At 43.5% G+C, this 24,960-nt stretch overlaps 1 protein-coding gene across 2 annotated transcripts; it reads right to left on the reverse strand.

Moving 5' to 3' along the window:
• Window positions 1-742: 742 nt before the first annotated feature.
• On the reverse strand, window positions 743-21,869 carry LOC115119725 (INO80 complex subunit D-like). Of its 2 annotated transcripts, XM_029648587.2 has the most exons (11): window positions 21,582-21,869; window positions 21,146-21,218; window positions 13,282-13,528; window positions 12,250-13,166; window positions 11,999-12,104; window positions 11,696-11,917; window positions 10,878-10,975; window positions 10,558-10,691; window positions 10,243-10,469; window positions 6,759-6,916; window positions 743-6,477 (listed from the first exon to the last, which is right to left on the reverse strand). In XM_029648587.2, the coding sequence occupies exons 2-11, from the start codon at window positions 21,150-21,152 to the stop codon at window positions 5,513-5,515; spliced, it is 3,081 nt and encodes a 1,026-aa protein (XP_029504447.2). In that variant the 5' UTR covers window positions 21,153-21,218; window positions 21,582-21,869; the 3' UTR covers window positions 743-5,512. The 2 variants fall into 2 exon arrangements, with proteins under 2 accessions (XP_029504447.2, XP_029504449.2); XM_029648589.2 differs by lacking the exons at window positions 21,146-21,218; window positions 21,582-21,869 and adding an exon at window positions 15,182-15,264.
• Between the last annotated feature and the right edge of the window lie 3,091 nt (window positions 21,870-24,960).

Raw genomic sequence — 24,960 nt, forward strand, 5'->3', positions numbered from 1 at the left:
GAGCCTCTTAAAGAAGTTACAGGTCTGTGAGAGCCAGAAATCTTGTTTGTTTGTAGGTGACCAAATACTTATTTTCCACAATAATTTGCAAATAAATTCATTAAAAATCCTACAATGTGATTTTCTGGATTTTTTCCCCCCATTTTGTCTGTCATAGTTGAAGTGTACCTATGATGAAAATTACAGGCCTCTCATCTTTTTAAGTGGGAGAACTTGCACAATTGGTGGCTGACTTAATACTTTTTTGTCCCCCCCCCCACACTGTATATTCTATTTCACTGTGGAAATGGGGTCCCAATATGTCATATTTATATGATTTTCAGTTTTATTCCATATGGCTGGCTTCACTTTCATATCCAGGGATGGATATCCCCGAGCTGACAAGTTACAAATCTGTCGTTCTGCCCCTGAACAAGGCAGTTCAAAATAAGAATTTCTTCTTTACTGACTTGCCGAGTTAAATAAAGGTAAAATATATATTTTTTTAAATAACCAAATGGTTTCCTCTCGCGTAAAGGTGGTGGAATTATTCCCTTTTTTTCTCACTTTTCTCTATTCTGACCTTGAATTTGCGCACGAGAATAGCATGCTATTGTTTTCCTTTGGTGTGGAGATCTAAGAAATAAAAGGTGTGTCGACAGAGACACTGTATTCTGACTTGATTATTTTCCCTCAAACGTGTCATTTACGTACGTACGGGGGTATTATTGTCAGAATTGCGGATCTATAAATCAAAACCGACAACCCATGACAGTTTTATTTATACATCCAAAAACAAAAGATCACATTTTATCACACTATATACACATTCCATACAGTGTTTATACACATATTACATCGTTTGTACACAAGAAAAATATACATAAAAATGTAAACCTTTGTATACAAAAAAAATACCTTAGACAAATTATACAAGGACCGATAACAAAAGGTGACTAGATTATTATTACCTCATCCTATCATCTTTAAAAACAGTAATACAGTACATTCAATGAGTATAGGAATTTGTCAGCCATCTCTCAGATTTCAAGCAGTTACAAGTGCCTACAGAGCCCTGCTTAGTTTGTTCTATATGGTTGGTGAGGAGTCAAACTGCAATGAATCTAATCTCATGCTTTGTGAATACAGCAGTGTCGCCTTGCTTGCGAAAATTCAAGAAAACATTCCAGCCCACCTATTTCCTAGGGGCTGTACATCTAGGAACAATGCTGTGGTCAAGCAAAAAAGAAACTGAAACTTGAAGCATCTGCTCTGGTAATGTCTGTCTCTTTGAAATAACTAGGCCTTCTCACAGTTGGAAGTGGGGCCTGCTCGGTTCTAAGCAGTGTGTGTGCAGTTAATGGCAGCTGTTAGTTTTTCGTATCATGACAAAAGGCACGATGCTTACTGGGAGTATCTGGCCTCCCACAGTGCTGTTTAGAGCAGGTCAGGGGTGTGTTCCAAATCCAAAATGACTATGGGTGCTGTTATGTGCAGTATATATATATATATATATATATACATATATATATATACACATATACACACACACACACACACACACACATACATACTTGCGAGAAAAAATAATGCTATGGCTGGATTTACTGCTACCAAGAGATCTGGTAATCACAATAAGGGAGAAATGTTGTGGTCTTGCACTCAGCTGTAAAGTTGTCTCGCCATGCGACCCCAGTCTTTCAGCAGCAACTACTTGCCAGAGTTTAATAGCTATCAAAAATACTGTCTCACATTAGACATTTTTCCAGTTTGGTTAGCTAAATGACAATGTACACAAACAATCGATCATTTCACTTTGAAGAGAAACTACGAGAGTTTTGATAGCCATTAAAACAAGGGGTGTTTTAAAAAGTTTCCATCAAGCGCATCACAAAAAACTGACTTCATTTTTCAATCCATTGCCACTCATTAACTCACAATAAAACCTAAACTGTAGAGACCTCTACCCTATAAATATATATAATACTTAACAATGAGTAGTCTTTCCATTTCTACGTTTCTAAAAAAAATAAAAAATCCATGATTTACTACTGTAGAGTTTAAAACCAGACAGGGCAGAGTTGTCTGGTTAATTCCATCCTCATTCCTTAACAGTTAACATTGAGACCCATGCTTCATTAACCTTAATGCACCTGAGAATGTATTTATTTAGTACAACAGACAGTGCTATCTATACCTCAGAAATGCTCATTGCACCAGTTTACACCAATGGTGTCACACTACCACACAAAACAGATAAGATGCTAAAACAAGGGGGCATCATTTCACATGTCCAGATACGTATCCATATACACGGCTAGACTAGTGAAAGATGACTTTCTGGTCCTTTACTGGGGGGAGTTACAGAGTGGACAAAACATTAGGAACACCTGCTCTTTCCATGACAGACTGACCATGTGAAAGCTATGATCCCTTAATGATGTCACTTGTTAAATCAACTTGAAATCAGTGTAGATGAAGGGGTGGAGACCGGTTACGGGATTTTTTAAGCCTCAAAACAATTGAGACATTGAATGGCACACGTACACAATCCGAGGGTGAATGGGCAAGACAAAAGACGTAAGTGTATTTGAACGGGGTTATGGTAGTAGGTACCAGGCGCACCGGTTTGAGTCAACTGAAGCACTGCTGGGTTCATGCTCAGCTTCTCATGTATCAAGAATGGTCCACCATCGAAAGGACATCAAACAAGGGCCAGCATCCCTGTGGAACGCTTGACACCTTGTAGAGTCCATGCCCCGACAAATTGAGGCCATTCTGAGAGTTAAAAGAGAGAGAGAGGGGGGGGGGGGGTGCAACTCAATATTTGGAAGGTGTCCTACTGTTTGGTATACTCAGTGTATACCCCCCCCAGGTTCCTTAAGTAGTTTCTATCTAGATGGGACCATATCCTTGAATGTCCTTTTAAAATGCCATTATATAGCAAGAGCACCATGGAGAGTTGTGGACACCCGAGCAGATGGATTTGGCCCCTTGCAATAACTACTCAGTATGACCTAAGAGAAGCATCCTGTTCAATGGTCAGTTACAGTCTCTCTCTACTCAGACAGTTCTGACTTGATTTAGAACAAACGGTTTATGCCACAGAGAGTTACACAGGGCCCAAACATATCTGGTCCACATCGGTTTGGATTACATAGTGAAGATACATAAAGTGGAGACCAATTCAATACTGTGACAAGAGTGTGTGTCAATGTGCTTATTGCTTAAAGTAACACCATTTACCTTCAAGTGGCTAATAGGTCACCCATAAGGAGTCCCACAATGGTGAGGTCAATAGATCTTTTACATTTCTGAGTGACCCAATAATAGAGCAAATATATACACAATATATAAAAAATAAACGCTGTTTAAAAGTGGTTTGGCCAAATTCTCTGTTAAGTGATGGAGGACAGGACTACATCATGGTAAGATGGCGGAGCCATTTCTTCTGTTGCTTCACAATGGACCTACCTTAGAATCTCTTTCAAAAAGGTGAATGGAACAGATGAACCCATGCAATGACCAATAGCAAGGCAGGCAGGATACACTACCCTACGTATTTATTTGGACAGTGAGGAGAAAACGTTTAATTTGGCTCTATACTCCAGCATTTTGTATTTGAGATCGACTGTTTCATATAAGGCAACAGAATGTCACCTTTAATTTGAGGATACATTCATACACATCCGTTTTACCGTTTAGAAATGAAAACACAATGTATCTAGTGCCCCTCACAAGTATCTGGAAAAATTCCCTTGTCTATTAAAGTAGTCAAAACGTGTAACCTAGCACGCAATGATTACATCAACCTTGTGACTCTACAACCTTGTTGGATGCGTTTAAAATTTGCGTTTCAGATTATTTTGTGCCCTATTAATATTAAAATAGTAAATAATGCAGTGTCATTTTGGAGTGACTTGTGTTTCTGAACCCTTCTACATTAAATGTGGAGGCGGCAGGGTAGCCTAGTGGTTAGAGCGTTGGACTAGTAACCAAGAGGTTGCAAGTTCATATCCCCGAGCTGACAAGGTACAAATCTGTCGTTCTGCCCCTGAACAGGCAGTTAACCCACTGTTCCTAGGCTGTCAGTTAAGAATTTGTTCTTAACTGACTTGCCTAGTAAAATAATAAAGATAAAATACCATGAATAATGAGTGAGAAAGTTAGAGGCATAAATATCATACGCACACCAAAAAATGCTAACATCCCGTTATTGGTAATGGAGAGGGGTTATCATGTCTTGTGGGTATGATATAAAATGCTAACATCCCGTTATTGGTAATGGAGAGGGGTTATCATGTCTTGTGGGTATGATATAAAATGCTAACATCCCGTTATTGGTAATGGAGAGGGGTTATCATGTCTTGTGGGTATGATATAAAATGCTAACATCCCGTTATTGGTAATGGAGAGGGGTTATCATGTCTTGTGGGTATGATATAAAATGCTAACATCCCGTTATTGGTAATGGAGAGGGGTTATCATGTCTTGTGGGTATGATATAAAATGCTAATGCATCCAACAGTATAAACTTTGTGCCTCGAACTCATTCATGATTATTCATAATCAGCATCCACATTATTGTAGAAGTGTTTAGAAACATTCTATATATATATATATAAATAAGTGACTATACAAGATTTACTTTTCATTTCTATGGGGGCACAACATAATCTGAAACATCAACAAAACAAACTAAAATGCAGCCAACAAGTTTGCAGAGTCACAAGCTTGATGTGTGCTAGGAAACTGGGACCAAATACTAAACTTGACTACTTTAATACACAAATGAATTAGTCCAAATACTTATGACACATTCAAATTGGGGTCTAGATACATAAAGTGCTTTTTTTTTCTAATTTAATCTCAAATCCAAAATGCTGGAGTATAGAGCCAAATTAAAAGTTGTAGCTTCACTGTCCAAATAATACACAGGGGAGTGTTGTTGATGTATGTCAGACACGAATAAACTGGCAATATTATTATTTTATTTTTTTAATTGACCATTGATTGACGCTTTGTCTCCGTATTCTCTAGCACTGTTTTCACTATGATATAAATAATCTCTCCTAAAGTCCATCCTTCAATGTTCCCCCACATCAATCCATGTTTTCCTCGTGTCACTATTTCTATTGTATCTTGAACTCCGCATTGTAACTCCGACTCGTAAGTAAGCATTTCACTGTTAGTCTACACCTGTTTACCAAGCATGTGACAAATAACATTTGATGTTTCTACTGAACCACCTCCCTCCACACACACACACTCTGCCCCCTGCTGGCGAAACTCTGGAGCTGCGTTTACATCAAACCACTGGACCCTTTCAGGTGGCCAACTGGCTATATTACCACCAAATCATTACACGGTTAAGGAATATCTGAGGTTGTGCAAATTCCAATAGAACAGTGAAGCGTTAGGTCCGTTACCACATTGCACACTTGAAGCAGAAGGGAAATGAATGGACACTGGGTGAATACGTTTCTAGAGTCCACGGTTTGACCTACAGCCATTGTACTGTGCACGGCTTGCTCTAGTTACTGTGTGGAAAGGGGGGCGTTGCACTGTTGGCACTTGCAGCGGTGGCACTAGCTATGGAGAAGCCAGTGGGGGGCGCTGTGGAGCTGTGACTGGGCTGCACGTCCTTGGGGATGCCACTGTGGGAGGCCAGTTGGTGGCCGAAGGCAGCACTGAACTGAGGGAGCTGCTGCTTGGGAAGGGTGGAAATCAAGAGGTCGTGTGGTGGCGAGGCGGCGGGGAGCGCAGTCAAGCCCGTCAAGCCGCTCTGGGGCAACGCTGAGAGGGCAGCCATGGGCTGTAGGGTCACAGAGTGGGAGGAGGGGGGAGTGGACAGAGAGGTGGATACGAGGTGGCCCTCTGGTCTGATGAGGTTGCCGAACTGTGTGGGGTCAGTGAGGGCCAGGGGGAGGTTGTTCCAGGAGGAGCGTGGGGTACTTGGTACCTCCAGCAGGAGAGGAGAGTCAGTCTGAAAGGAGGTGGCATGGGTAGAGGACATGTGGTCATTGTAGGGGGATGGTACATGCTCGCTGCAGTAATGGGTACCCTGCGGAGACGATGTGGGCGCCTCCGGCTTGGCCAAGATGTGAGGCGGGTGTGTCCGGGGGACTGTGCGGGTGGAGGAGGTGAGGCTGGGTCCCGAGGGAGGAGTCTGGCCCTGGGCAGGGGGCTGCTGAGGAGACACCGAGGGGGAGAAGTGGCCACCAGCAGAGTGCAGCAGGTTGTCCTCCAGCTCCAGATTGGAGAAGTTCTCTACGGGGATGCGGCCGTTGAGCAGGTCCCCCATCCCCCCCGGCTGGACCCCTGGCCCAGGGAACACTGCTGCCATGGTCCGGTGGTCCACGCCATCTGCCTGCGCCATCTCCGCCATGGAGGTCAGGCACACCAGGGAGTCTGGGTAGGAGCCCATCAGCCCTGCCTGTAGTGCTCTCACCAGCTCCTCTGCCTCCTCTGTGGTGGGAAGCAGCTCCCCATTCTTACCTGAGGATATACACAATATCTCTTACCCACACCGTAGGAATCTACCAACCATCCCCCTTTCTCAGAGAGCAGGAAGAAATGTTTGAGTAAATACTTGAGCCTTCAGCTTATTCAATAATATTCAGACAAACCTGTTCAAATAAAACCATTTTTTGTAAAGATAAAAATAGCTGATGTCACACACACACAAGCTAAAATGACCCCTTTTTGGAAAGTAGAGTGGCTAGAGTGGTGAAATCCATGACAACAATGAGCAAAAAAAAAAAAAAAAAAAAAAGTACCTTCAAACAAGTCAAAGTCCTGAAGGTCATCGGGAAGCCTGGGTAACACGTCCGAGAAATCCTCCTGGTTGAGCTCGAGGTCGTTTGGAATGTCTGACATGTCATTGGTGATGTCATCGGGAAGTTCATCGGTGCTCAGTTCAGGCGTCGAGGGACTCCTGCCATCAAGGGAGAAAAGAATTCAGCAAGTACATAAGGACTGTTCATGTACAACACACACTCCTAGTGTCTGGAACAATATGTTCATAGCAGCGGAGGTTCCTCAGAGGAAGGGGAGGACCATCCTTCAGAAAAATTAAAAGTTAAAATGTTCAAAAGTTATCCTTTTTAGATGAAACTATAATAAATATAATCACGTCACCAAATAATTTATTAAAACTGTTTTGCAAAGGTTTACAGTAGCCCAACACCCTCTAGGGTAGCATCATGGTGTAGCCGGAGGACAGCTAGTTTCCATCCTCCTCTGGGTACATCGACTTCAATACAAAACCTAGGAGGCTAATGGTTCTCACCCCCTTCTATAACCTTACACAGTAATTATGATAACTTCCAGAGGATGTCCTCCAGTCTATCGGAGCTCTTGCAGCATGAACTGACAAGTACACCCAATCAAAGGATCAGAGAATTAATCTAGTACTGAAAGCATAAGATACAGCTAGCTAGCACTGCAGTGTATAAAATATGGTGAGTAGTTGACTCAAAAGAGAAAAAAAGTTTAACAGTTTTGAAAAAAATGTATTTTTCAAAATGAAGGAGAAGCGAGAGAGAGCTAGCTATATTTTATTTTTTTCACTTTCACCGCTAGCTAGTTTAGCAAACTCAAACACTCAGCTCAAACAGAGAGGGATGTTATGTTAGCTAGTTGGCCATGGCTATCCAACACGAACTCTTTCAAGTCAAGGTTTAATTAAATTTATTGCCACCGGGGCCCACCGATGTAATTGCTAAACTGCTCGCTGTACACTGTACTGCATGATTGTAGCGGGTTAACTAACACGTTAGTTTTCTAGAACTATGTTGATGGCGCCGGAGGAGATGGCTGAGGTTTTACAGGCTCCTTACCAATGGTGCTATTTTGTGGGAGGGTTTCGCTTAATTTGTAACTTATTTTGTAAATAATCTCATGACCGAAAAGAGCTTCTGGATATCAGAGCAGTGATTACGCACCTCGCACTGAACAAATTTTTCATTTCTTTAACAAGTCGGACGCAAATGATTTACTCCAGATACCTGACCAGGCCCAAATCCCTGTCAATCTCTTGAAGAGAAGACGCAGGTCCGGGTTACCCGCCTCTACCATCCGTCTTATTAGCCAATGTGCAATCATTGGAGAATAAACTGGATGAGCTCCGTTCAAAACTATTCTACCAACGGGACATTGAAAACAGTATTATCTTATGTTTCACAGAGTCGTGGCTGAACAACATATACAGCTGGCTGATTTTTCGTGCTTCAGCAAGACCGAACAGCTGCCTCTGATAAGACAAGGCGTGAAGATCTGTGTCTATTTGTCAATAACAGCTGGTCTCAAGGTTTTGCTCGCCTGAGGTATTTCATGATAAGCTGTAGACCACACTATTTCCCAAGAGAGTTTATCTATATTTTTCGTAGCTGTCTATTTACCACCACAAACCGATGCACTAAAACAGCACTCAGTGAGCTGTATACGGCCATAAGCAAACAGGAAAATGCTCATCCAGAGGTGGCGCTCCTAGTGGCCGGGGACTTTAATGCAGGGAAACTTCAAATCTGCTTACCTCATTTCTACATGTGCAACAAGAGAAGAGAAAAAAACCTCTACACCAAAAGCCTTCTGAACAGCTTTTACACCCAAGCCATAAGGCTGCTGAACAGCTAACCAAATGGCCACCCAGGCTATTTGCATTGACCCCTCCCCCCCTTTTTAAACATTGCTGCTACTCTCTGTTTATTATCTATGCATAGTCACTTTACCCCTACATACATGTACATATTACCTTAATTACCTTCACTAACCTGTACCCCCACACATTGACTCGGTACCGGTACCCCCTGTATATAGCCTCGTTATTGTTATTTTATTTAGTTATTGTTATTGTATTTATTATTTTATTACTATTTTATTTAGTCATTATTTCCTTAACTGCATTTTTAGTTAAGGGCTTTTAAAAGTAAGCATTTCACGGTTGTACACCTGTTGTATTTGACGCATGTGACAAATAACATTTCATTTGATTTGACTATGGCGTTAGCTAATATGGTGAAAACGATGTAGGCTGTGAGTAGCAGTTAATGGTTTGAAGGTTTGGCTTGGAAAGTTTTTTTTCCGCCTGGTCACAGACGGTTGTGCTCTTCAGTCCACAAGCGAAGGGAAAAGGTGAGATGAAGAGAGTGCGTAGAAGCGAAGAGGAAAGGTGAGATGAAGAGAGTGCGTAGAAGCGAAGGGAAAAGGTGAGATGAAGAGAGTGCGTAGAAGCGAAGGGAAAAGGTGAGATGAAGAGAGTGCGTAGAAGCGAAGGGAAAAGGTGAGATGAAGAGAGTGCGTAGAAGCGAAGGGAAAAGGTGAGATGAAGAGAGTGCGTAGAAGCGAAGGGAAAAGGTGAGATGAAGAGAGTGCGTAGAAGCGAAGGGAAAAGGTGAGATGAAGAGAGTGCGTAGAAGCGAAGGGAAAAGGTGAGATGAAGAGAGTGCGTAGAAGCGAAGGGAAAAGGTGAGATGAAGAGAGTGCGTAGAAGCGAAGGGAAAAGGTGAGATGAAGAGAGTGCGTAGAAGCGAAGGGAAAAGGTGAGATGAAGAGTGCGTAGAAGCGAAGGGAAAAGGTGAGATGAAGAGAGTGCGTAGAAGCGAAGGGAAAAGGTGAGATGAAGAGAGTGCGTAGAAGCGAAGGGAAAAGGTGAGATGAAGAGAGTGCGTAGAAGCGAAGGGAAAAGGTGAGATGAAGAGAGTGCGTAGAAGCGAAGGGAAAAGGTGAGATGAAGAGAGTGCGTAGAAGCGAAGGGAAAAGGTGAGATGAAGAGAGTGCGTAGAAGCGAAGGGAAAAGGTGAGATGAAGAGAGTGCGTAGAAGCGAAGAGGAAAGTGATCAAATAGTTTGTATGTGGCTGCTATGAATGTGAACTGTGTTTGCAGGTGATCAGTGGTGCATTCATTCTGGCGATTCTGTTGAAAAAACGTTTCACAAACAGAATGGGGATAAACATCCCTGAATTTGTCCAATAGAAATGCATGTTTAGAATTGTTGGACTAATGACTAGACCCTAGATCAGCTAGATGCAGGCAAGAGCGTGCAAGGCGGTATTGAACGCGTGTCACTTTCACCTTGATTACTCAAATTTGTCTCTGTCCTGTGTGCACCTACGTTGTAACCTTGAATTAATAGGTTAGATTGTAGCAACCTCGTGATAGGTACAGGGGAAATTCTAGTATCATTGTAGTAGCCTAAACCTATATAGGGACTAGGGTTCCATTTCAGACCCAATGAGAGACCAGATGGTTCTGGGACAGACCTGATGTTGGCCTGGGTGGGCATGGTCAGGCTGGAGGAGGAAGGCATTCCCAGGTTCCCCTGGGGCAGCGCCGGCGGGATGGGCTTCTGGGGCCGCCACGGCCCTCTCCTCCTCTTCTTCTTGTGTTTCTTGGTGAGTGCAGGCGGTTTGGTCTTCTTACGCGGCTTTCGCTGCTGCTGCTGCTGGTGCTGCACTCTTCGGTTACCGTCTCCACGCAGGAAATTGTCCTGTAGGAAGAAAAAAAACATGTGTCCGTAAGTATAGTAATACAGAGCAGATACATATGTATAACAATGGTACTCCCAATGTACTGACCATCTTTTTGGCATGCTCCTCACAGAGCGGTGTCTGATGCGTGATGTCAAACACAGGAATGGAGCACTGTTGTCCATCTGCAAATTTGGCTGTGCAACTGGAGAAGAGCTGCTGGGAGCGATTCAACAGAATGTCTGCAGAAACAACGTGAAGGAAGCACTCCAGTGGAAAAGAGGACAACTGTCATGTCTCAAAAACAGAAGCCATACTTTGAGTCTGTTAACTTCTATTAGGACAAGTTGTAAAGCCATATTCTGCAATAATGACAGTTTGGTCCCAACATTCCAGTGTGTCATGTAAGAGGTTGGTGAAAAGGATACGCTGGAAGCAGTGTCGGGTGAAGGGTAGAGCTCGGCTGCTACATGCCTGGCCCTTGGTGCTTCCAGTGCAGATTCCCGTCTCCTGCTGCCCTGGCGCACTGAGCAGAGACAGATAGGCCCACGCTCAGGACACAACCATGTCAACACTCTCTCAGCTCTTCACAACACAACTATCATTACTGACCACATTAGCAGTGTGAGAGGGCTGGCCGATGTCAGTCACGCAAAAAAGGGTTTTACTAAAACAACTGGAAAGGTTTCTTCCAAATTTTTATAAATATATAAATACGAGAAAAAAAAAGAAGGCTTAAAAAATGGCAAAGAGTTAAAATTGTAAAAACAAGGACTAAAAAGATTAAGACGAAGAATAAAATAATAATCTTCGCTGGTCTATCCCTACTTACCTCTCTTCCCCACTGGCACTCTCCCACAAACAGCTATAGCTCATCATCTCATTTAGGTGCAGGGGTCCTACAATTACCTCTTTAGCCAATAGCAAATTCAGACACTCAATTTACTAGACACTTAAATGGTTCTGGTGAAATTAGATCTCAACTATGGCATGATATGAATAATGTAAGTTAAGCAGGAACCTCTTATACAATACACATAGAAATACATTTAAAAAACGCACAAATCCAATTTAAATAAGGAACTGTGCTCAAATGAGGATGTACTCACATCACAACCAGGAAAAGCTTTAGTATCTAAGTCATTTAAAAATGTACCATTGACATGGTATTGGAGGAGACTATTAAGGTTAGTCGGGCTCAATTTCACAAATGGGAGTGTTGAGCAGTGTTGAGTATTTAGTTTACCTTGAGGTCTGGGAGACCTTGCGCAACTTCTGAATCAACTGGCCAGCACAGTCAGGGTCTTTACTGGCGGCGTGCAGCAGGGCTTTGCGGAAGGCATAGTGGTATTTCTTCTGGCGCATGGTAGCCCTCTCCTGCCTGCACAGGTGCTTGTATTTCTCCTGGAGGTATGAGCACAGCCGAGCCAGCCGCGTTCTCCGCGAGCCACCAGCATCTTCATCTGAGCTGGAATAAATAAATAAACAATTCAAAAACAAATCCATGTTTGATTTCATGATAGTATAACTATGTATGTAAGAAACTTACACATCCTGCATGTGTCCTTCCTGTAGTCTCCAGGCATTGTGATAGGGTGGAACTCTCTCTGCCTCCACTTCATCATCCTCTGAACTGTCTTCAGACCAGTCCAACCCTGAAAGAAGATAACCTGTTAGTACAGCTGGTCTCAGCTGTATAATGTCAAATTATCTTTATTTATCTCGTCTTACACAGACCCAATACGACATTCAACTAATAAGCAAAATACAGTATGTCATGTGAATAGGGAGGAGAGGTACCTAGATGATGGAAGAGGTCTCCGTGCTCCTGATGTCTTTGGGTGCAGAGCTGCACCAGATGCTGTAACCTTGCCATGCAGGCAAGGGGAGGTGAGAAGGCAGCCGGACGCATGGTCACCAAATGACGCTGAGTGCTGTCCCAGCTACTGGATGGCAAGTGCGTGGCAGTGAACAGAGCTTTCCTGCCGAGGGGGGGACAGGAGGACTGCAGCGGACTGGGAGCTGTGTTGGGGGGCAGTCCGACAGGCAGAAAGGCGGGAATCTGAGGTGGAGCTAGCTTACATAATAAACCCTGCAGCTGTCCTGGGAGGACAAACGAGGGCATGGTGGAGGGCTGGGGGAGTCCTGTCTGCAGCTGTCCAGGGAGGACAAACGAAGGTATAGTAGAGGGCTGGAGGAGTCCTGTCTGCAGCTGTCCAGGGAGGATAAACGAAGGTATAGTGGAGGGCTGGAGGAGTCCTGTCTGCTGCTGACAGGGAAGATGAGGATGAAGGGGCGAAGAGCGGTGCACACAGGTAAGAGGAGAGGGGCTAAAGTGCTCCGGAGGTGGTTGGAGGAGGGCATTGTCGTGATGGGGGAGCTGGAGTTTCTGGCTGAGCACCAGTCGACTGTGTAGTTTCTTCCTGACAGTGGAGCCCTTCCGAGGAGGGCCCTCTTCCCCATCAGTGTCCTCCTCGTAGAAGGCAAAAGGGTCCAAGAGCTCCCCATCTGGGAGGGGTAGCAGACGGATGCAGGGTGGAGAGGGTGGCAGCTCGTCCAGGCCATTGGAGGCCTTCAGAGCTAGCGAGGGCACAGTTATGTTAAGAGCCACTGACTCCAGGTGAGGTGTTGAGCGCATCTCCTCCAATGCATTGTGTTTCTTCCTCCGCTCCTTCTTGGGGATAAAGCCAAGGACTTGGAGGTGGCTGTTACAGTATCTGTGGAACAAACACACCTTTAACATGCTGTTTCACAACTATGACAGATACATCAATCACAAAGACCTGACGTCTTCTGTGGCGAGGACAGCTTCTACTGGAACGCCACACCCACCTGCGGTCCTCAGACTTGGGGATGGGGTTGGTGCATCGTTGGCTGTTGTACTTGGCCACATATTCACATTGCTTGAAGGGAGCGGTCTTATCCTCCAGGACATGACGGATACAGAAGGCATAGCCATTGAGTCTGCGCTGCTTGCAGAGCTTTGGGCTGTATGAGCACAATGGCTTATTGTCCACCTCCGAGAAGTGGATGTGTTTGCCCTCATACATCACGTGACTCTGGTCCTTGAGAACATCAGCTGATGGGAGAGGGAGAAAGCAAGGAAAACCATGAGTCTTACATTATGCACAGTAATTACTGAGACTGCCCTGAATATGCAAACAAGACAAAAACAGACCAAGGGTACAGATTGAAATAAGCATTTACAGCTCCTCTGACTCTATAGTTTGACTGTTGCTAGCAAGAACTTAACATGCACAATTCAGGCAACTAATTAAGAATGTGGTAAAGAAAATAGTCTACTAGTGTAAAAAAAAAAAGTTTCAAACAAACATGCATACATGACTAAAACATTAGGAAGATGTTCTAAGAAATCAAGGGTGAAATTGGAAATGTCAAGATACACCTCTGTGGCATATGACTTCATCTTAAATGTGTTTTTGATCCAATGATGTAAGGGATATTTCTGGCTTACCACCCCCAGGTTTAGAATTTAGACTGTACGCTTTCCCAAACATGTGGCTACTGTCAATTCAAGCGCCCATGATGCAGCGTCAGACTGGGGTTTTCTGTTACATGCAAATGCAGGATACAGACACGGACTGTACAGTACTGTCACAATGTAATTTGCCAAACGAAGGGTAATACAGTAGTGTGTCCACGTAACATTGAATTAAATGTGTCTCTCGTAAAAACATAGCTATTAGCTAGCTCTATAGCTAACGTTATGATTCAATCTGGAGGAATTGCATAGCTAACTAGGTAAACTAAATGCATTAAAACGTGCAGACTTGAGCAAATTTACATCACGAGTTAGCTGTGCAAGTGAGTATTTGTTTAGCAAATAATTAGCTGACTACACAGAACAATGAACTTTGCATAACTAGGTACCTACTAGTTATCAAAACAAATAGTTCGGTTATTTTCCTACTTACTACCTAACGTTAGCTAGCATAGATAACCTAGTTAGGTAAAGTTAACAAACCCGAGCTAGTTAACGTTAGCTACCTAGATTTTGTGTAGTTGTTCCCTTGCTAACTAAATAGCTACATTCTGGCAAATTTGCAATAATCCGAAAACAGAGTATAGGCATTGGACAACAAGTAGATGTGGTTAACGTATACATTAACATCATACAATAAAACGACCTTATAAAAATGGCAATTTTAGCCTGCTACGGTCTAGTGATAGGTAGCTAACTAGTTAGCACATTAGCTAGCTACGCTAAAAACACAAGTAGCGGTAGCCAGGAAACGGAAACATCAAGACATAGAAGATTTCTATGAAATATGATGGGGAATTTACAATAATTTTTTAGTGTATTTGGAAATAGTTAAAAATATAAAAAGTACTTAAGATGAGGATTTCACGACAATCAAACCGCCTAATTTGTGGCAAATAGGAAAACAAAGGGAGAGGCACAGAGGCTCTTTCAAAAAGGCCTTAAACTAAATATTGCCCGCAAGTCATCCGGTCATTTTCTGTTTAAGAAAATGAATACATTTAGGTGAATAACGAAACGTTGTGAATATATGTATATAATAAAACAACTCCGTAACTATCATAATCATATGTTGTGTGATACAGATAACGATCAAAAGTTAAACATTTAACATGAAACGATAAGGCCTATCAGACCTAGTAACCCTAGGGCCTCGAGTAGCAAAGTCGTCCCGTCTAGTCCTGCGCCATAAGCGGCCTCTCCAAAAATTGATGTCGAGGCTTCACTTACCTTCAATTTGTATAGGCTGTGTAAGGTATTCGCTCCTGATAGAGTAGAAGTGCCTATTACAACCAGCTCGCCTATTTGTGCATCGATATTCGATATTTTAGGTAACTAATAATGCTCCTATCTGAATGCAATATCATTGAAAATACTGATGCATGTAAATGTAGATTATCCACAGCAAACATTAGCAGGTGGGAGCTGCTGAGGATTTTAGATTAGTCCACAGCAGACTCCTCACAGCACCACTACAGGCACTGCGGGGACATGACAACAGTCCACAGTCCAACAACAACCTCTCTACCATATTGGAAATTCAACTTTGTATAAGCTACAGCAGGGAAGAAATACAATGTTATGTCTTGTCGACTGCATGCATGGCAATGCTGATTGAAGGGTATAGTAGCTATAGTTATGTACTTTTAAATAAGTGAAATGTCCCTGCTTATATCAACATGGTTTAGAAACTCTTATATAACACATGTCAAATTCCTATCTGGCAACGGGCTTATGTCACATTCTTTATGAATGGTTCTCTACTCTGGCTGCAACACTGTTGCTCAATGCTGATGCAGCACGTGACCATCTCCTACTAAACACTTGGAACGCTAAAACATTATAGGAACACAGTTTAAGGCCCTATACTCCTAAGGCCCTACATCCCACATTTGTCGTATTCTTTCCCCAAGGATAGTATTTAAAAGTTATTGTTTTTTTTTTTTACTTTCTTGCCTTAATGATTTGAAAGGCACATGTTACCAGCTCAATTTGACCATACTACATGCATTTGTGGGTGTGTGACTATAAACACGTATTTAATGAAGGCATTACAATTTAGTCAATTTGATCCTATTTCAACAGTGTAATACAAATATTTGTAATCACTGGTATAAACTGTGCTATAATAATAATGACACATAAGATATTCCACTGTGATAGATTGTGCTGACCAATGTCTCTATACAGGCTTTATCTAAAGATTAAGAACATGTTGATATTTACCATTTATTACTACTGAAGAAAAATAGATTTCTTAAATAGTTTATTGTGTACATTATCTACAAAGCAGCATATTCTCAATAGTCATTGGGGAAAATACAATCTTTACACAATTCACAGCTGTAATATACATACAGGAAATAAACTATGCAGCTGGAAGACTGAAAGGTGCTTGTACTGCATTTGGTCAATAAGGAATGAGGAAGTTGGTTCTCAAACCTCCTAAGGGACCCCCAGACGCTTTACAATGTTGTTGTAGCTCTGAACTAGCTCACCTGATTCAATTAGTCGAGGGCTTGATGATTAGTTGACAAGTTCAATCAGGTGTGCTAGCTCTGGAATAGATCAAATGGATGGAAGGGCTGTGCGTCCTGAGGCTAGGTTTAAGAACCACTGCTGTATAGGGATGGGAGTTGTGCGTATAGCGTACAGGAAGTCGTGCGTATATAGCGTACAGGAAGTTGTGCATATAAGGTGAGAGAGGAATAGGCATCTATAAGAATGACTTTACTGCATAATAAATATGTGTCTACGGATGTTTAACAGCTATTTTTTATAAGTGAGGATTGGATAGGTACTGTATCTATCGCATTGACTTTACAGAAAACATTCAAGTAATTGTCCAGTGAAATTCTCACTTTTAAAAGTTCATATTTTGTTAACTCATACCCAAATAATGTTGTTGAATCATATGTGGCCAAAGCATAAATTGGATTTTTAAAAACATGTAAAAAACCCACCTCAAACTTGTATTTTATTTTTATTTTATTGAACCTTTATTTAACTAGGCAAGTCAAACCAACCGTTTCAAAAATGCTTGTTATTTCCTGATAGAGGATGTTTTCCTCCTGAAGAGGATGAGCTGGCCAATCAGCGGTTTACTCTAATGAATATTTTTATGACTGGTATATGCCCAGACTCTTCTGTTGTTGGGGTATGCCCACACCATTCCAACACAGAAACACTGCTTTTTAACGTAATTAATTACACTTTTTTGGAAGGAAATCTATTTCACTCTCATATGGTACAAAAAAAGGGAGCTACCCCCTATTTCCCCCCCCCCCCCATCCACATCGATGGGACGGCAGTGGAGAAGGTGGGAAGTTTTAAGTTCCTCGGTGTACATATGACCGACAAACTTGAAATGGTCCACGCACACAGACGCGGTGTGAACAGGCAGTGGCTCGGGTGGTTGTTGTCCTTGATTATCTTTTTGGCCTTTCTGTGACATCGGGTGCTGTAGGTGTCAGGGAGGGCAGGTAGTTTTCCCCCAGTGATGCGTTGTGCAGACCGCACCACCCTCTGGAGAGCCTTGCAGTTGAGGGCGGTGCAGTTGCCATACCAGGCTTGGATACAGCCCGACAGGATGTTCTTGATTGTGCATCTGTAAAAGTTTGTCAGGCTTTTGGGAAACAAGCCAAAAGGAGGCTGAAGACACATTCTCTGTGTGGGTGGATCATTTCAGTTTGTCTGTGCTGTGTACGCCGAGAAAATGTATACTTTCCACCTTCTCCACTGCTGTGTGGATAGGGTGCTGCTCCCACTGCTGTTTCCTGAAGTCCACGATCATCTCCTTTGTTTTATTGACGTTGAGTGATAGTTGAACAGGCTGGAATCTATTACAATGACACTGTATGGCATATAATAACATTTCTATGGATGTATGTAGGCCTCAGAGTTATTTCTGTCTGTGTGAGTTGGATAGACAGCTTGTACATGTAGAGAGGAATGACCTGGAAAACAGATCTTAAGCATATGGATGGCTCCTCTATAGCTTGGGCTCCTTCAGTCACAGCCTACACACACTTAGCCATGGTCTGACAGGCTCTGCTGATTGAATCTGTAGACAAGAGGGATATTTTAACACAACCAGTGCTTGAGTTGGGCAGGAGCTCGGAGCCGAGTACCAGTACCTGAAATGTTCTACTGCTTGAGCTCCTGTTCCTCTTATAGAGTATTATCTCAAAAGTATTGTGGATCTCCTGCACCTAAATGTAAACAGTACCGGCACCTATTTCAGTCCAAGTCAAGCACTGAACACAACATTCACATACAGTAGTAAAGACAGACAGAGTCAGATGATGTTGGTTCAATTATTAGAATTCCATTTCTTCTTCTTTTTCTGTGAGCTCAATGCACCATCGCACCGCTTATCTTAAGATAAATTAGATCCAGACTGAACTGTGCAATGTAGTAAGGAGTTGTAGTTTCCAACATGCCAATATTCTACGTAGTATTGTGCATAAAACGTGGTAATTAACTACAATGACTAGGGTTGCACATTTTGGGTAATATTCAGAGGTGGAAACTTTCTGTGGGAATTAATGGAAATATATGCAAATTCATATCAATACCATTTAAATGTAAATGTTTTTTTGCATTGGATATATTTACCATATCATATGGAGACAGAAACATAAACCTTTTACCTCATCATAAGTAGACATAATTGCAAAAAATGTAATCCTTCCAATAGAAATAAAATAAAATAAACATTTAGTTACAAATTTAACTTTAAATAAATGAGTTGACTCTTCACATGGGATGATTTCACTGAACAACAAAAGAAAGGGAATATTGAATTATCCCCAACGATCCATTGCATCTGTAAAATTATAGTCGAGAAACTAAAGCTTTGGTTGTCTTCCTCTCAGGCTTCCATGTCTTCTCCCTGGACCTCCTCAATGTCCACCTCTTGAACATCAAACTCTGAGGCTTCATCTTCACTGTCACTTTCCAACCTTGTTGAGGATGGCTCATTGTCAGGCTCAAAAAGCCTCACATTTTCCCAGAATGCCACCAATTCTTCAACCCTTGTATTGGTCAGCGTGTTGAGGGCTTTGGAGTGTGTGTTCCCAAACAAGGACCAGTTGCGCTCAATTCCTGCTAATTGAGTCTCCGCAGGTTCTTGTGGTATTGGGATTCTCTTGGCTCCAGCGACACAATCCATCGATTAACTGGTCTACTGATGCCATCGTGGCCTTGAGCCCGTTCTGCCACGCCCACTGCCTGAAATCCTCTCTGCCTGCCCCGGAACATCTTCCTGGGGGCTTGGAGATTGTCCCGAACCTCTCCGCCATTCCCACGGAGTATCAGGACCTCCGGGAGGGGTTCAGTACGACCCGGGCCATTTCGCTTCCAGAACACTGACCGGTACCCAAGGAGGTTAAGCCAGATACGCTGGCACGCCACTATAGCCCCGCGGCTACACCCCCAGAAGCCGAGACATTTCCCCCATGCTCCAAAATCAATAGCCCCTCTGCTGTTTGTCCTCTGTTGCCCCGTACCCTCATTATACTTCCTACTTTTCATGTGTCTAGATGTAAACCCATGTCTCACAGCCCTTTGTCTCCTGTTTCCAGGCCCACCCCTCTCCCCCGTCTCATCGACGTCCAACAGGCTTACAGGGTGAGACGTCGGGGCAGGGGATTCCAGTACCTGGTTGACTGAGAGGGTTATGGCCCGGAGGAGAGTTGCTGGGTCTCCGCTAGGGACATCCTGGACCCAGGTCACATCTCTGAATTCCAACACCGACACCCCGGTCAGCCAGGTGGTGTCCCCAGTGTGTGTGTGTGTGTGTGTGTGTGTGGGGGGGTACTGTCACACCCTGATCTGTTTCACCTGTCCTTGTTTGACCCCCCTCCTCCCCAGGTGTCGCCCATCTTCCCCACTTATCTCCTGCCTATGTTTCTGTCTGTCTGTGCCAGTTCGTCTTGTTTGTTCAAGTCAACCAGCATTTTGTCTCAGCTCCTGCTTTTCCCCAGTCTCTCTTCTTCTTGTCCTCCTGGTTTTGAACCCTGCCGTCCTGTACCTTGGCACCACTACTCTGGATTTCCGACCTCTGCCTGACCTGACCCTGGGCCTGCCTGCCGTCCTGTACCTTGGCACCACTACTCTGGATTTCCGACCTCTGCCTGACCTGACCCTGGGCCTGCCTGCCGTCCTGTACCTTGGCACCACTACTCTGGATTTCCGACCTCTGCCTGACCTGACCCTGGGCCTGCATGCCGTCCTGTACCTTGGCCCCACTACTCTGGATTATTGACCCCTGCCTGACTTGACTTGTCGTTTGCCTGCTCCTGTTGTTGCAATAAACATTGTTACTTCAACACAGTCTGCACTTGGGTCTTACCTTACACCCGATACTCATTAGTGTGCAAGATCTTGAGAATCAGTTGAACATGTGATGGAAGAATGCACTGTGCATGCAGAGGGTTGCAATTCCATTGAATTGGGGAAAGTTTAACCAAAATATGGCACAAGACCTAGAATTACCTAATGTGTATCCCACAAAAGGTTCACTAATCACTTGGCTACCTGCCGCCCCAAAATTGAATTCTGTAACACAGAATAAAATAATTAATAAAAGTCCCATGATGGTAGTGACTGCCCGTTACTGCGTATTAACCATAGTTTATTCACACGACTTTAATCAAATATTTCACTTGTGTAGGTTATATTACATTTGTTTGATTTGATTACTTTATTATTTAGTCTCTTCTCTATAAAGCTGCTGTCTGGGGGAAAAACAACTATTTTGTAGTTCAAAGTAAATAAGGCATACTTGTATGACTGCTGAATACCAACTATCAATCACTTAGATCATATTTTCAGGTAGAGATTCATTTTGCTTAAATTCATCCAAAAAGTTTTAGCTTTAGAGCGTTGGGCCAGTAAATCGAAAGGTTGCTGGATCGAATCCTCGAGCTGACAAGGTATAAATCTGTCGTTCTGCCCCTGAACAAGGCAGTTAATCCACTGTTCCCCGGTAGGCTGTCAGTGTAAATAAGAATTAGTTCTTAACTGACTTGCCAAGTTAAATAAAGGTTACATTTTTAAAAATTCAACCCACATAATGCATAGTTAATTTAATGTTTAAAAATACATGATCTAAACCGAAATCCGTGATTATCTTTTAATAATCGAACCGAAACCGACCTCAAAAAGCACTAATCGCTCTGCACTACTCACCTGTCATGTAAAAGTTTCGAACTCTGAGCTGTGGAGGGACCAGAGGCTCTGTGAGGACAGTTTGATTCACATCCTGCGGTAGAAGACAGACATTATTATTTAACAACCTCACTAACCATAGGGATGAGAGAATAATGTCAAAATAACAGTAACATGTTTATAGGAGGGGGTTTCCTTAGGCCAACTATGTCCGTCATTAGAGGACCACTAACTATATTCTGTATGGCGCTCCAGGGAGGGGAGAGGGGTGTGTGTGGGTGTACTATCATCATAGCGCAAACCTCCGCCAATCTGTCACCCACCTCATCCATGGTGTCATAGAGCAATGTCACTCCAGCAAGCTTTAGGGTAACCCCCGCCCCCGCAACAATGATACTAACTCATGAAATTACTACTGAACACATTCACTGACTAGTGTGGTGAAACATTAGTTTACCTCAGATATGGCAGAATGATCTTCCAACCCTGCCGGGCCATGCCTGGAGCAGTCACAGCCAGCCTGGTCTGCTGGTCGCGCCCCTCAGTGTTCACATAGGTGCTACATTTCTCTGTGTACGCTGCTCCAGGGAGAATGATGTCAGCCATCGCCGCCCCAGCGCCTCCATGGTGCCCTGTGTAGAGGTCTGAAACTAAAAATACATTCAGTCTGACACAAGACTCAATTAAAGATCATGGATATTAATTCTAAGTGCTGCACATCTGATCATGTTTTTTTGTGTATCTGTTGTGGAAGAGCGTTGCAGCCAGCATCCGCCCCAAGGAGGAACAGGAAATGGTGACAGATAAACAAAGAGGGAGTTGGCTATGAAAACTGAGCTGTCAATAGCATTTTATAAAATTCACCAATCTAAATGTGAGATCAGGTACAGTAGTAGATATTAGCTGTGAAGCACATTGAGAACCTTCCAGCATTCTCCTACTCCACTGCTGGCATTATGAGCAATGGTGGACACGGCTGCGTTTATAGCGGCTCCATTCCTCTCTCTGCAGAGAACCACTACAGGATGCTTTGCCTTGGCAAGAACCTAGGAACAAGATTTGTAATAATTGTTGACATAGTGAATTCTCTATGACTACACTTAGTGACCAACCATCAGACATGTGTAAATAATAGATGATTACCTTAGAAAAGGGTTGGTCCCAGAAACTATTTCCTGCAGGACCTTAGCAGACTCCCCCAGATAATCGTACGTGTAGGTCAGATCCACCTCCTGCCCCACCAAGGCCACCTACAGCTTGTTGTGAAGCCAACTACCAGGGGTACATGAAGTATCCATAGAATACCACCAGTCACGTTTCAGATTTATAGTTTCCACTTAAAGAGAGAGTGTAAATCAGGAGCTGGAAGCAGTTATTTACATGCAAATTGATATGCCAGTGATTTTCGACAGCACTTAAATCCCATCCCGACCTCCCAGCTATACCTCTTTCTGATGCGTGCGTTGAAAAGTGGTGCCTCATAGTGTGGGTTGGTGCCAACTAGGAGCAGCCAACCAGCCTCTTCAATGCCAGCGGTGCAGGAATTCAGAAGGTAGTTTGAGCGCAGGTCAAATCTAAAGGAAATAGAACCCAGATCAGGAATGTTCCACTGTTCCCCTCAGGCTCGGCCAGTGTTTCCCCTATATTCATTTAGCAATTGCGCTAGCATCCTAGTTGTTCCTGTAGACTTCCAGTCATTGCGCTAACGCTAGTTAGCAATGGCTTGCGAAACTACCTTCAAATTGATGGAGGTTATGATATCGTGAAGGACCTTGAGCGTGGCTAAGGTGCACCCATGACCAGCTCTGAAACCAGATTGCACAGCGGAGAAGGTACGGTGGGATTCGAAATGGTCGGTAATCTGTTTGTTGACTTGGCTTTAGAAGACCTTGGAAAGGCAGGGTAGGATGGATATAGGTCTATAACAGTTTGGGTCTAGAGTGTCTCCCCCTTTGAAGAGGGGAATGACCGCAGCAGCTTTCCAATCTTTGGGAATCTCAGACGATATGAAAAAGAGGTTGAACAGGCTAGTAATAGGGGTTGCAACAATTTTGGCAGATAATTTTTTAGAAAGAAAGGGTCCAGATTGTCTAGCCCGGCTGATTTGTAGGGGTCCAGATTTTGCAGCTCTTTCAGAACATCAGCTGACTGGATTTGAGAGAAGGAGAAATGGGGAAGGCTTGGGCAAGTTGCTGTGGGGGGTGCAGGGCTGTTGACCGGGGTAGGGTTAGCCAGGTGGAAAGCATGGCCAGTCGTAGAAAAATGCTTATTGAAATTCTTAATTAGAGTGGATTTATCAGTGGTGAAAGTGTTTCCTATCTTCGGTGTAGTGGGCAGCTGGGAGGAGGTGTTCTTATTCTCCATGGACTTTACAGTGTCCCAGAACTTTTTTGAGTTAGTGTTGCAGGAAGCAAATTTCTGCTTGAAAAAGCTAGCCTTGGCTTTTCTAACTGCCGGTTTCTAGCTTCCCTGAATAGCTGCATATCACGGGGGCTGTTCGATGCTAATGCAGAACGCCATAGGATGTTTTTGTGTTGGTTAAGGGCAGTCAGGTCTGGGGAGATCCAAGGGCTATATCTGTTCCTGGTTATACATTTCTTGAATGGGGCATGCTTATTTAAGATGGTTAGGAATGCATTTAAAAAAAATAACCAGGCATCCTCTACTGACAGGATGAGATCAATATCCTTCCAGGATACCCCGGCCAGGTCGATTAGAAAGGCCTGCTCGCTGAAGTGTTTCAGGGAGCGTTTGACAGTGATGAGTGGAGGTCGTTTGACCGCTGACCCATTACGGATGCAGGCAATGAGGCAGTGATCGCTGAGATCTTGGTTGAAGACAGCAGAGGTGTATTTAGAGGGCAAGTTGGTTAGGATGATATCTATGAGGGTGCCCGTGTTTATGGCTTTGGGGAGGTACCTGGTAGGTTCATTGATAATTTGTGTGAGATTGAGGGCATCAAACTTAGATTGTAGGATGGCTGGGGTGTTAAGCATGTTCCAGTTTAGGTCGGCTAGCAGCACGAGCTCTGAAGATAGATGGGGAGAAATCAGTTCACATATGGTGTCCAGTGCACAGCTGGGGGAAGAGGGTGGTCTATAGCAGGCGGCAACTGTGAGAGACTTGTTTTTAGAGAGGTGGATTTTTAAAAGTAGAAGCTCGAATTGTTTGGGTACAGATCTGGATAGTAAGACAGAACTCTGCAGGCTATCTCTGCAGTAGATTGCAACACCGCCCCTTTGGCAGTTCTATCTTGTCGGAAAATGTTATAGTTAGGGATGGAAATGTCAGGGTTTTTGGTGGTCTTCCTGAGCCAGGATTCAGACACGGCTAGGATATCCGGGTTGGCAGAGTGTGCTAGGGCAGTGAATAAAACAAACTTAGGGAGGAGGCTTCTAATGTTAGCATGCATGAAACCAAGGCTTTTACGGTTACAGAATTCAACAAATGATAGCGCCTGGAGAATGGGAATGGAGCTAGGCACTGCAGGGCCTGGATTAACCTCCACATCACCAGAGGAACAGAGGAGGAGTAGGATAAGGGTATGGCTAAAGGCTAAAATAACTGGTTGTCTAGTATGTTCAGAATAGAGAGTAAAATGAGTAGATTTCTGGGCACGGTAGAATAGATTCAAGGCATAACGTACAGACAAATGTATGGTAGGATGTGAGTACAGTGGTGGTAAACCTGTGCATAGAGTGACGATGAAAGAGATATTGTCCTTAGAAATATAATTTAAACCAGGTGATGTCACCGCATGTGTGGTAGGTGGAACTGAAGTGTTTAAATAAGGCGTATTGAGCAGGGCTAGAGGCTCTACAATGAAATAAGGCAAT

Source organism: Oncorhynchus nerka, linkage group LG1 (genome assembly GCF_034236695.1).
Source record: "Oncorhynchus nerka isolate Pitt River linkage group LG1, Oner_Uvic_2.0, whole genome shotgun sequence".
Classification (NCBI taxonomy): Eukaryota; Metazoa; Chordata; class Actinopteri; order Salmoniformes; family Salmonidae; genus Oncorhynchus; species Oncorhynchus nerka.

What these genes read in the sequence shown, in the direction of transcription:
- LOC115119725 (XM_029648587.2), bottom strand. An exon ending in GAAGGACACATGCAGGATGT is followed by an intron (nt 11,918 to 11,998) that starts GTAAGTTTCTTA and finishes TATTTATTCCAG; the next exon opens with CTCAGATGAAGATGCTGGTG. An exon ending in CCCACCCAGGCCAACATCAG is followed by an intron (nt 6,917 to 10,242) that starts GTCTGTCCCAGA and finishes CCTTGATGGCAG; the next exon opens with GAGTCCCTCGACGCCTGAAC.